General features: G+C 42.2%; 1 protein-coding gene across 1 annotated transcript in view; it reads right to left on the minus strand.

The window, feature by feature from the left end:
- Positions 1-292: 292 nt before the first annotated feature.
- Positions 293-13474, minus strand: part of PRDM13 (PR/SET domain 13) — a 34711-nt gene continuing 21529 nt past the window's right edge. The window contains exons 2-4 of the mRNA XM_033938732.1: positions 8839-8970; positions 8603-8723; positions 293-2667 (exon numbers count right to left, since the gene is read on the minus strand). Coding sequence (XP_033794623.1) covers positions 1283-2667; positions 8603-8723; positions 8839-8964 — 1632 coding nt within the window. The 5' untranslated portion in view covers positions 8965-8970 and the 3' untranslated portion in view covers positions 293-1282. The remainder of the gene's footprint in view (positions 2668-8602; positions 8724-8838; positions 8971-13474) is intronic.

Genomic DNA, 13474 nt, shown 5'->3' on the forward strand with positions numbered 1-13474 from the left:
TTGGCTCACTTCTGATATTGTATTGGAGGAGGGTGTGACACAGTGGTTAGAGCTATAGTCTCGGCACCCTGAGATTGTGGGTTCAATCACTTCACTGCCCCAGGTACATTAGATAAATTGTGAGCCCACCAGAACAGATAGGGAAAATGTCTGAAGTGCCTGTATATAAACCTCTTTGGAGTGTGTCCCTTTCCCCTGACCACATTTCTCTACCAATGTAGCATTGTCTGAAAAGATCTCATTGCTTCTGAGTTTATATGGTCAATATTTATTTTTAGATTTGTAACTCAGCCGTTCTGTTATAAATAATCACAATTTAATCAAATTATAGATATAGATATAACTATGTACACATATATATGTCTATATGTACATGCATGCTATATACATATTTAAGTTCTACATACATATATACACACAGTCAGTTCTGCAATTATTATTTTGAACTGGAAGGAAGGCGTTCAGGTGCCTTTGATGCCAGAAACATTTGAAACTGTTCTTCAGTCTTTAAATATCAACAGTGACAGAAAAATGGCAACAAATCAAGAATTACATTTGAAGCTGATGAAGACGGCTGGGACTCTTGCTGGAAGAAGTGCTGTATTAAAGTATTACCCAGCAGAAGACCCAGCACTGCTGTTTTAAGCTCTCCAAAATGACAGCTGGCAAAAAAAAAAAACAAAACAACAAACATGGCATGAGCTGGGTCTGTTCATGCCCCTCAAGGGCTAGAGCTGAGAACCTCGAAACCAAAAAGATCCAAGGGCAATCCAAGACAGCAGGACAAGGGAGGGACATTTATAAGTCCATAAAAAGTACAAAGCAAATGTCCTTAATTCCCCTAAAGCAGTGGTCCTCCATCCTGTGTCATGATACCCATCCAGCCAAGTTTTTAGGACATAAAACAATTATTTCACATAAGCAAAGCCGTACTGAGTCAGACCAATGGTCCATCTAGCCATTTCCAATCCAGGTCACAAGTACATGCCAGAAACCTCAATTTGCAGCAAACAGTGGCTTCTCCCATGTCTGTCTCCCAACAGAGGTAGTGGATGCAAATTTATCTCATGCATATTCATCATGGATATCCCAAAGACCAGATTGGCTGAGTTCTAGAGGGATCTTTATCCCTTATTCTTCTGAGCCTAATTCTAGTAGGCTCTTATCCCAATTTTATTATGTGAAGGACTTAGTGTGGGTAAATTAACACTTTATTTTGGCAGAATTCACTGGTCATTGACAAGAGTTCAGCAAGATTATGGAAAAATTGCACAGAGTGTGTCTACAGCGCTCTGCTCTGACAGCTGTTCTCCTCTTCGCTCTGATCGTCGGTAAAGCACACATCCACGTCACTCTCCTCCTCGCTCTTGGGCTCCCCCTGCTGGCGAGGACCCATAGCGGCCGCAGAAGCCGGGGGATCCCCGCCCGAGGCCGGGCTCTGTCCAGGGTGGCGGGATTTGATGTGGCGCTCCAGGTCCCGACGACGCACTAACACCTTGCCACAGAAATCGCAGCGGTAGGGTGTGTTGCCCTCCGCGTGGAGCCGGATGTGTTTGTTCAGGTTGCTCGGGTCGCCGAAGGGCCTCAGGCAGACCTTGCACTTGAGAGGCTTGTAGCCCGTGTGTGTGCGCATGTGGATTTTCAGGCCGTACTTGCGTGAGTAGAGCTTGCCACAATACAGGCACAGGTGACCCTTCTTGGGCTTGCCCTGCTGGGGTGGGGCTGGGCCAGGAGGTCGGGGGAGGCTCTTGTCGGCTGTGATCTCGCGCAGCTGCTGCGTGTGCAGGGCCAGCTCCTGCTCCAGGCCGGCCAGTGAGCCCATTTCGGGAGTGCCCATGTAGGGCACTGGATCAGGGTAGCGGAGCAGACCACCCAAGTGCAGCTTAAGGGGGTAGCAGGAGGGCGAGCCATAGAGAAGCTCCCCACCATACAGCGTGAAGGGTACCATGGGCATCCCGCAATCAGCAGCTGAGCAAGGGGGTAGAGTGTAACGATCCAGGGGCAACCCGGCGGGTGCCTGACCATAGGAGCCTGGGGAGGAACCAGCAGGCACCTGCTTGAAGGCTGAGGCCTCGTCCACATGCGACAGGAGGGGGAAACCCCGGAGGCCTCCAGCGCAAGGGAGCAGCCCATCTTCTGGAGGTGCACACTTGGGCAGCAGTGGCTGCTGGTGGTGGCTCCCCAGGCTCTCGATTCCCAGCCGGGTGGCTTTGGGAGCTTTGCCACCCAAGCCCAGCCCACCGCCCTTGGAGTTCATTTTGCACTGGCCAGTAGGCTTGAAGGCAGAGCGTATCCCAGGGTAGAAGGTCAAGCCATGGCTCAGACTGCCTACCATGCTCAGGAGCTGTCCATGGTGCCTCACTGAGCTCATGCCTAGTGCGAGCTCCTGCTCCTCTCTCCTTCTGGTCACCCCTGCTTTGCTCAGAGCCTGAGCGCTAGCCAGTTCCCTCTTGGTGCCTTCCCTGGGGCCGCCGTTGGAGTGAGTATTTGATAAGATGTCTGGGGGTTTAGATGAAAGGTGCCGAAAGGGCTCTGAGTTTCTCCCTTGCTCCTGGCTGATGAAACTCCGACCATTGTTTAAGACACACTGAAAGTGGATGTGAGATTTCAGAGTGTTGGGATACTTGAAAGTCCTCCAGCAGTACCAACAAATGTAGCGTTCTTCACCTGAAAATTAAAAGAAAAAAAAAAGTATTATAGTAATGATGAAAATTGCTTTGCGTATGAGAATTATTGTAATAATTAATAAAAAATTATTGAACTTAAAAAAAATGTTTGTTTAGCCTGACCGCAAGACAACGAGATACCGTCTCTTACTTCAAAACTTGTTAAGACCTGGTGAACAAGAGCTCGAAAACAGAATTCTTCCCCCCAAAAAATGATGCACATTTTGTATCTGGCAATCAATTCTAAATTACGAATTGGGGGTTTTCTCTCCAGGCGCTTAAAAGATACAAATCATTTTTGCAAATTGGTGAAAATGGAATAAAAGCATCATGCCGATTGGATTTTAACTTTCAAATTATTATTTATTTATTATTTTCATAGCTTATTTTGTGAAAATGCATCCGAATGTTTGAAATGTACATTCTAACAATCTCTCATCATGCAACGGGTGTTACTTTTACAATCTTTTTCTTAATCAAAAACATTTTGTAGGCGTTAAGCTTTCTTTAGAAAAAAAAAAATAAATAAACTTTGGATTGAAAAGGTCAAAAAGTTATGGGAACTGAAAAGAGCGAATGGGAGCATGGTTGGGTTTTGTTTCGTTTCGTTTTGTATTTGGAGGGGAGTGGAGGTGCGAAAATGAAATGTTAGTCTGCAAGGGAGGATTTTAAAGTGTAAAGAAACGAGAAAGACAAGGCCCTGAACGGTGACAACGATGGAATGGAGGGACTCGGGGGTCTCTGAAATGACAGGGTGGTCCATGAAGTCAATTCGATTCGGGTTATGAAGGCTCAATGTTAACCCGCTGGTTCTCAGTCCGGGCAGGTTGGGCCAGCTGCTTCCTCGTGGGCCAGGCTCTCCCTAGTCTGTGCTGGGCTCCGGCCCATCTGTTGGGGTTTACGGAATAGAAGCAGCGTATGTCAGGGAGTTTGAGACGTCTCCCAACAAAAGACCAACTTAATGTTGATGAGATCCCGAGACAAAGGCCAGACAATATCGGTAAGGTCCGTCTGTAATCTTTGCCATTCCAAAAAAAAAAAAAAGACAAAATGGCTTTTGTCTCGGCCTCTCGAGGATTCTTAAAACACTTCTTGCATTTCCAGAAACTCAGCTAATCAGGCATAATTTTGTAATGTGTGGACCGAATTTAAAGAGCGGGTAATTGTGAACTGGAATCCGATGCACATAGAGTGACAATAAAAAAGCATTTTTAAAAAAAAGTGTGTTTAACAAAGTTTGCCACCTCTTTTTTAAAAAAAAATATATAAATGATTCTTAATTTTACTGATATTAACCAGAACATATTCCTGCTTATGGGTGTGAAAAAAATATCAGAGTTAAGCTCCATATCATTCAAAAGGTTTTCCTTCCGACAAAACTTTGGAACCAGAACTCTTAGGATGCATTAGGACAAGCCTGTTAGCTTTTCTACCAGATTCTACTTTGTCACGATAGTAAAGGTCACCTCAGGTAGTATAAATGTTTCAAATTCTGAGGATTTTCTTTGTAATAATCTCCTGCAATAAAAAAAAAATTGTACGGATTTATATCTATAACAGACACGACGAGCTCTGCAGATCAAATCCTAGAAGTGATTGTTGTAAATATTTTTTTTTCTTGTTTGGGGGCTATATCCCACATGTTTAATGGGGAAACGCCTCCTTTTTCCGTTTGAAGCTGGATCTATAATTTTTATGAGAAACTGTTTTTTAATGTATATATATTTCTAACTCTTACCTAACATAAATGTGGGCGGAGTAGCTTAAAAAGTTAAAGAGATAATCTCAAGCTAGCAAAGATTTCCTTAATTCTGAATAATGAAGAAACTGACTCTTTATAACACTGAATTAAAAAAAAAAAAAAACACCCAACAAAAAACAGCAAGTGGGAAAGGGAGCATTTAGTACAGGCTTGGAGTATGCAGGGCAGGATTTCCGGGTCTCCTTGTTTTATGAGGGATTTTTGAGGTTTGCTTTTTTGGTTGGGGGCGTTGTTTGGGGGGTGTTGTTCTTTTTTTTTTTTTGCTAGTTCTAGGAGCACCTGTACCACTTCACTAATGTCAGTTCTTAAAGATTAAGAGCCAGACTCAGTAAAATACGGCACACTAACTTTGTCTGTATATAAATCTTGGCGCCATTCTATTTAAAGTTCTTTTAGCTGCCATAAAAAAATATCAAATGCTCAGATCTTTATGCCAAACGTTAGTACTCAGTAAATATCACCCTACACAATAGTCCTAATGCATTGTGCTGAAACCTTCTCAATTAATAGAGCTCAATGGATACCATTATCCAAATAGCAGCTATAGATGTAAGAGAATTTTGTATGGACCTTCAGAATGGAACCAGGCATTTTATACTCCAGGCTACTAAGGCAGGGCTGCCCAAGTCCGGTCCTCGGGATCTACTGGCAGGCCAGGTTTTCTGGTTATCCGCAATGAACATGCAGAAGGGAGATTTGCATACCAAGAAGGCAGTGCAGGCAAATCTCTCTCATGCATATTCATTGCGGATATCCAGAAAACCTGGCCTGCCAGTAGATCTCGAGGACCGGACTTGGGCAGCCCTGTACTAAGGGCTCCGTCAGTCCGATATTTTATTGAAACGTATCCATTTTATTTTGTATTCGTGCTTTTATGACTTTTCAACTTTCCTAAATTTTCTTAAAACTCACATAAAAAGTTTTAAGAAAATTTAGGAAAAGTTGAAAAGTCATAAAAGCATGACTACAAAATAAAATGGATACGTTTCAATAAAATATCGGACTGACGGAGACCTTAGGGCTCCTTTAACTAAGTGGCGCTAGCGTTTATAGCGCACGCAGGAAATGACCGCGCGCTACGCTTCTAGAATTAACGCCGGCTCGATGCTGGCGTTAAGGTCTAGCGCACGTGGCAATTCAGCGCGCGCTATTCCGCGTGTTAAAGCCCTAACGCACCTTTGGAAAAGGAGCTCTTAGTAGCCTGGAGTATAAAATGCCTGGTTCCATTCTGAAGGTCCATACAAAATTCTCTTACGTCTGCAGCTGCTATATGGATAATGGTATTTTTAAAAAAAACACCCATCAAACATACACCGTAAACTGTTTTTGAAGTCTTGATATGTAAATACTCTAATAGTTCTTGATTTTCCTAATTGTCCCCGTTTTTAGCGAAACGTAATCATACATACCAGGGGCCACTGAAAAGTTGTCAGCCCAACCAACAAAGCTGGGGCAGTCTCCATCACGATTTTTTTTTTTCCCCCGTTCCGTATTTTTCCGACAGAACGAAAAAAAAAAAAAAGTGGGAAATCACTGCACTAAAGAATACAGCCCTCAATGGAGACTGCCCCAACTTTGTTGTCCGGGCTGAGAACTTTTCAGGGGGCCCCTGGTAGAACCAGACTTCCCATAAGAACAAAACTGAGATTGGCATTTGAACCGAGTGGGTGAGAAACTCGTTAGCACTGGAAAATGCACAGCGCTGCGTACGCCTTTCAGCGCTAGAGAAATAATAAATAAGTCAATGGGGTTTCTTTCCACAGACATCTTAGCAGAGCAGTGACCCCTTAACTGCCTGAACTCTGTACGTCTTCCTACAATTCAGACGGTTTAAAATCTAATTGGAAGGGAGCGTTCCTATTCGTCTTGGCCCAACCATTTCACTTCTGCTGAAAAGCTGGGACAAATTTGGACTTCTTGCTGTAAAAAAAACGTTTTCGGCTTTAAGAAATAGCTGTCGGATGCCCCACTGGGACATCACATGTACTAACCTAGGATTTTGAATCCGCGGCCAATGCTAATTTCTGTTCTGAGAAGCCGACCCGGATCCTATTGAAAAAGGGCTGAGTTACCAAATCGGGGTAAAGCCGGCAAGAGCGCAGCTGACTGATGCAGGCGCTAGATTTAGCGCCCCAGGAATTGAAAGGAAAGTATAATTGTCTCGTGAAGGCTTCTTTGTAATATATTGGACGATAAGAGTAAAATCCATTGGCCCGAGCTTCAGCCCTGCAGACTGGCGATTATTGGGGGAAAACAGGGGTTCTCCTGCCCCCGACCCCCACCAATGACGGAAATGAGGGGAAGAATACAAAAATGCATAGTTTCATATAACAAATGTCGTACTTTGAATTAACGTTTTAACTTTCACAAAGTCGGAGACTTAAAAAAAAAAAAAAAGAAATTGTATATAAATATTTCCACCCCTATCAGTTGTAAAATCAAACCATCAGTGCCATGAAGAACTGCAAACAAGCTGTTAACTCAGCGCTCCTTTTACGGTGCCGCGTTAGGGCTTTAACACGTGGAATAGCGGCGCTTAATTGCCGTGCGCGCTAGACCTTGAGCTGGCGTTAGTTCTAGCCACGTAGCGCGGGTTTAGCGTGCGCTAAAAACACTAACGCAGATTAGTAAAAAGTAATCATTTCACCCTTACATTCCCTCAAATCAAACAGCGGGACAAGTTGATTCGGTCCCTGCGTCTCTCCACATTTTCCATTTCTTCGGAGCGTAGCTCTCACCAGTGGATAAAGTCCTTCTAATTTCCAGTTTCTGGCGCTTTCCAAGGAAGTTATTGATGTAGTATTACATAGTAACATAGTAGATGACGGCAGATAAAGACCCGAATGGTCCATCTAGTCTGCCCAACTTGATTCAATCTAAAAATTTGTTGGGGGGGGGGTTTCCCCCTTTTTTCCTTTTAGCTATTTCTGGGCAAGAATCCAAAGCTCTGCCCGGTACTGTTCTTCACACATCTATCCCTATGTAAATCGCCTCGAACCTTTTTGGTATAGTGCAATTAATAAATTGCGGATTAGATTAGATTGAACCAAATGTGATTTATGGTTATAGATCCAGATTAATTTGGAAAGTAGCTCTTAGCCCGTTTGGGTAATTGGTTATTAAAAATGTTATTTCTGAAAGTGGCAGTGAGGTTATAACGGGAGTGAGGTCGCAGGAACTATTGTGGGTTTTTTTAACATAAAATCTGACGGGGTTTTTTTTTTTTTTTAATTATGCATGCCAAGCCCATAATTCAGTACAGGGGGTGCCGAAAAGTTCTCAGTCCAGCCAAGAAGAGAATGACGGGTATATATGGTTTAATCAATGATCCGAAACATTGAGAATTTTGTTCCTGCAAATTGGCAAGTAACGAAATATTAGCAGAGTCTTTTGCCTGATTTGGTTGGTAGGTGACCATTTTACAGCGATCCATAGCCATGTCGGGAGAATGCCTTCTAACTACCTGACCCTTGGATGGTGACGTAATGTCACTTTAAAATGTTAATTGCGTAATAAATCCTCATTGATTACTAGTTTCGTGGGGACATTTCTTTTTGTCATATTTATTCGTGGTTTCGACCTCTGACTGGCCATGTAATTTCCCCTCAGATCTTCTTTTTTTTTTTTTTTTTAACTATAAAAGTAATTCCAAAAGATATTGGCCACAGCCCGAAAATTAAACCCCCCTTCCTCCATCGAATTATGACCTTGATTTGCAAGGTGAACATTAAAAGTAGAGCTTAAAAATAGTTTTGCCAGACAAAAATGAGCATAAAACAACAACTACAAATTCATAACTATATAGAAATCTAGATTTTTAAAAAATACGAGGTATATAAGCCATGGATAACACCAGACTGTCATATTACTCCCACTTTTGAACTTTTTTTTGCATGTCATATTCTCACAGTACAAAGATGGAAAATTGTGCTGACAAATTTAATTACTGTATTTCCAGTGTGTTTATTTTTTTTAAAAAATGTAGTCTGATAATACCTAATTACATTGTCAAATTGGATTCATTTATTTTTCATTCCCATTTGAATGTTCCAAAATTTTTTTCTTAAGGACTGGCTTCTTTCAGAGACCTGCGAAGAAGCTCTTCGGGTTGGGGAGAAGTCTTATGTCGATTACTTGTGGGCCATTCGTTTGCCCGTCTTTATCAGCATTGTACCTTTCTCATCGTGAACCGGGGTCGCTGTAGTCGGGATGTCAAACCACTGAGCCAAAGAGCTGGAGTACCAAACAGTCAGCTCCTCCCCTGGCTGCACATCCCGGAGGACTCGGTAGAAAATCTAAAAAAAAAAACAAAAACAAAACAGAAGGACAATGAAGAAAAAAAAAAAGTCAGATCTAATATAAAAACAAAACAAAAACTCTAAGTGTAGTTTAAGAAGAGCAGTAAATCACCTGTCCTCCAGGTAAGTCTGCAGTAGCCTCCAAATTCTGTTCCTGGTTGTTCCTGGCAGGCCGGATTAACCCTATCCACTCTGCAGATGAGTCGCCGGCTTCATCCACTAATTCTCCTCTCACCATCCGCACCTGAAACACAAGAAACGCCCACGCTGTGATTCCCACAGTCGCTTTGTATTGGAGACACCACCTTTAAAAGTCAGCTAGACTTAACTCTGTTCTGTCCGTTCCCCTTCCACGCCCAACCCTCAACCCTTTCTCTAAAGCACTACCGCAAGAAGTGTATTTTTGTTTTTTAAGCTGATTAATACAAATACTGAGACCAAAAGAAAAGGTGTCTTTTATAGCAGTAAATAGCAGAATTATTTCTGTTGCATTGATAACGTTAAAGCGATTCTTTCTCATGTGAAAAACAAAACCATACTGTACAGAAAAGTTTATCCTAGATGATTGTACCAAGAAAAAGAAAGTGCTTAAAGAATTTTCGTTATTTTATGAGGGTGGTTTGGAAAGGTTTGGTAAAATAAATCAAGTTAAACAAGGGTTATACACACAGTCCAGCGATTGACCAGTTTTATCGTAAGCTATTTTCCTGGAAACTAGCTGATAGAGACTAACTTGCTTTTTTTTTTTTGACCAAACTTTTAAAATCATCAGTGGTCTCAAACTCGTGGCCCGGGGACCACATACGGCCCACCTGGTACTATTTTGAGGCCCTCGGTATGTTTATCATAATCATACCGATAAACATACCGATATGATTATTAGCTCTTTAGCTATAAATTACAATATTATTATTATGACTTAGCCAAAAGGAAAGATTTATAAACTATAAAGAGTTTTACCTCATGCAAAATTGTCATTTCTTTAATAAAACAACTATTTTTTTTCTGAGGCCCTCCAAGTACTGACAAATCCAAAATGTGGCCCTGCAAAGGGTTGGAGTTGGAGACCACTGCCTTAAACTGTATCCACGACATCCTGTTTGTCTTTGGGAAGCAGAGCCAAGATTGTGATGTCATAATGCCTCATTCCACCAATAAGAGCCAACCTCATCAGTGATGTCACAATGGCTTGATTGTCCTGTTCTCCCCTCTGCTTTCCAACCCAGAAAGCAGATTAACCATTCCCCTTAACTCAGTGGTCTCAAACCTGCGGCCCGCCAGGTACTATTTTGAGGCCCTCGGGATGTTTATCATAATCACAAAAGTAAAATAAAACAGTTTCTTGATCATATGTCTCTTTAGCTATAAATTACAATATTATTATTATGACTTAGCCAAAAGGAAAGATTTATAAACTGTAAAGAGTTTTACCTCATGCAAAATTGTCTTTTTTTTTTTTTAAATAAGACATTAACTTTTTGTTGAGGCCCTCCATGTACCGACAAATCCAAAATGTGGCCCTGCAAAGGGTTTGAGTTGGAGACCACTGTCCTATATGGACAGCCTCCATCATTGTCTTCAAAGTATTCTGAAGCAATATTTTATTTTCCATACTGATTTTATAAATGAGACTAATCAGGCCAGATACAAAACTAACACTCTAAACGATGTAAAAATTAAACGTTTTATGTTTCAATTAAAAACCAGTGCATCTCCGAGCTCCATACGCCTATCATAAAATAGATCTTTCAAAAAAGAAAGAAATAAAAATGGCCAGTGAGGAATTGGTTTCTGAACTGTGCCGTAGTAAAAGTGTTTTAACAAAGCAAACTAATTTGAGCGAAACCGTGGAGGCAGATGATGAGAAATAAATTTGAGTGGGTTGGCAGAGCGTTTAAAAATAATTAAATGGCGTTCAAAAAATCAGAGCGGAACGTACGACAAAAGCACTGCCCCGGGGGGGGGGGGCTGCGTCTATGGTAATTATTTACAGATAACTATTGGGAAAAGCCACTGGAGGGGAAAAATATAGTTCCATATTTCAGCGACTCTAGTTTATAAAAGTTTTCTTGATGAAAACAGATAAATTGCAAGTACCAAGGTTTTCCATTGCTATAACCTAATATATTTTTCTTATAATTTACTATATATCTAATCTCTCTCTCTTTATATTCTATATTTTGCGGACAGAATGAAAAAAGTGGAAAATCACAGTGTAGGACCCTCCATGGAGACGGCCCCAACTTTGTTGGCTGGACTGAGAACTTTTCAGCAGCTATATATATCAATTATTTTTAAGTGCTAGTATTTAATGCCTATATATTTAGATATAGAGATATTCTGGTGATGCAGTTTATCCAGAACTGTCTGCTTGTTACTTCCCTCACAGTTTGACCACTCTTGATCAACTTTTGTCTGGTTTATCTATATTCCAGTAACAAATTTGGCACAGTTAGCCGTAAAAACCTTTCACAGACCTGAAGTTTATTAGAATATTTATGGTCGTCTTATGATTAAAGGGTTAAATTAGGTAAGTGCCACATAATTTTGTGCATACAATTCTTGATTGTATTATCTATATTATTTTAAATGTATGCAAACATAGCAATTTTGCATGAGAAAATCTCTGATCTCTGTATTTCCTCTGAATATCTACTTATTGTATTTCGCTGAATGTCCAGCTCTCTTGATTGTAAACCGCCTAGAAGTCGCAAGCTTGTGGCGGTATAGAAGAATAAAGTTATTATTATTATTCTTCAGTTTATCAGACAGTCTAATTGTTGGCTCAGTCGATTTTACACTACTCATTCATTTAAAGTCCGCTGCCAGAATCCATTTCGTGCCTTTTTTTTTTTTTTCTTCTACCTATATTTAGGGCTCCTCTTACGAAGCCGCGGTAGCGGCTTTAAGACGCGTGACTTTTAATCACGCGCTAACCCCCGCGCTAGCCAAAAAACTACCGCCTACTCAAGAGGAGGTGGTAGCGGCTAGCGCGGCCGGCGGTTTGGCGTGCGCGGTATTACGCACGTTAAACCGCTAACGCGCCTTCGTAAAAGGAGCCCTTAGAATGGATTTAACCAAGAAGAAAACACCATTGCATTGAAAAACAATAGCCTAAGATTTAAAAAAAAAAAAAAAAAAAAAAAGATTACCTGTTTTACCGAACTAACCAAATGCTTACATGACCAATTTTTTCTCACCTCTTCTAGTCTAGCTGCAAAGGTATTAAATTAATCTAAATTAAATAAAAGAAGAAAGTGAAATGTGGACCTCTGAGTAAGTAGAGAGACAATCTCCAGAAGTTGCTGATAGAAATGTGCACAGCTGGAAGCACAAGCGCCCGGCAAAATGCGCGTCCCGAGCTTTAAAAATCAAGTCCACCTTGAACAGGTAAAACTGCCCGGCCTCTAGTTTCGGCCACTTATGCCGAGTATGGACGCATTTCCTTTGGTTGGATCGCCCACCAATCAAAATAGCAGCTTCGCCTCGTTAGGCACTCTTTCCGAACTTGGCTATTTCGTAATCTCACGAAGCACCGACCAAAGTGTTCGCTGGTCCCCAAACGAGATAAGTTTTCAGAACGTTTGGTTCGTTTTGTGTCGTTTAGACCTGGGGGCTCTGGGTGACTTATCGGGTACCGAAAAGATTCGTAACGCCCGAAAAAAAAAAATGAGCATTCATGGGGGAGGGAGAATAATTTGATCTATTCCTTAAAAAAAATTGAAAAAGAGCAGATCTCCATTCTGATACAAATCTATGGAAAGGGGGCTTTTTATTCTTCTTCTTCTATGCACTATGGTAACGAAGCATACCTTTTTCTTGGCTGCCAGCTCTCTACGGTCCGTCAAGTGTTTGCCCAGTTTCAGGATGCCCGGCGCCGGCCCCAAGCGCAGCCCTTCTGGGATTCGGCTCTCCGCGTTAACGCTTACGGCCGAAACCCGGCTCGCTTGCATGCTGCCTCTGGGATCCCCAAGCACTCGAGAAGGGACGGAGTGGCAAAGGAGGAGGAGGACCGCTCGGGCGTGTCTCCGCCTGCAGAGTGACGCGGGGGCTCTGGGCTCGTCGGCTTTTCTATGGCGACCCGAGGGGGCTACCCCCTTGGCTACGGCCGCCGCTCTTTTGGTGAGAGAGTCGAGCCCTTCCAGCAGCTGCAACGGTCTCCATCCGAGAGGGTCACATGGCGACTTTCCCTAACCCTCCCGCATAATCGAGCGCTCTTGAATGGCTGGCGAACAATGGCCCGGGCGACCTTTCCAGTCCTAAAAAATCCAATTTGTCAAGGGCAAAGAAAAGGCTCTGGTGAATCAAAGGTCCGGAGGGACCATTAATCCTCAGCATGGGGCATTGTCCCCGAGACAGTTACGATATTTTAAGTGACAAATCCACTGTATAATTTCTCCATAAATTTTGCGTCCGGCCATTGTCCCCCGACAAACCAGTTTGGCCAAATAAGTGACAGCTTTAAGTCTACTCGGTTGACTCTTTTCAGCTTTAATATACTTCAAAGAATTTTTAACTCTCTTCCCATTGGCTTTATTGTAAAGGCTCGTTAAACAAAGAGATGGTGGGGGGGGAAATGTTTTCAGGACTTGTTAACTTCTATTGATTCCTGGCGTGTGCCATACAGAAACTGGGCAGGTACTTGACGAGAAAACAGCCGAAAATACCTCCACTTTTGAACTAGCCACCTTACTGCCCTTTCCTGCGCCTATTTTCAAACGCTAAACCACCTTGTGACAGCTGAATCG

The sequence above is a fragment of the Geotrypetes seraphini genome, chromosome 3, assembly GCF_902459505.1.
Source record: "Geotrypetes seraphini chromosome 3, aGeoSer1.1, whole genome shotgun sequence".
NCBI lineage: Eukaryota > Metazoa > Chordata > Amphibia > Gymnophiona > Dermophiidae > Geotrypetes > Geotrypetes seraphini.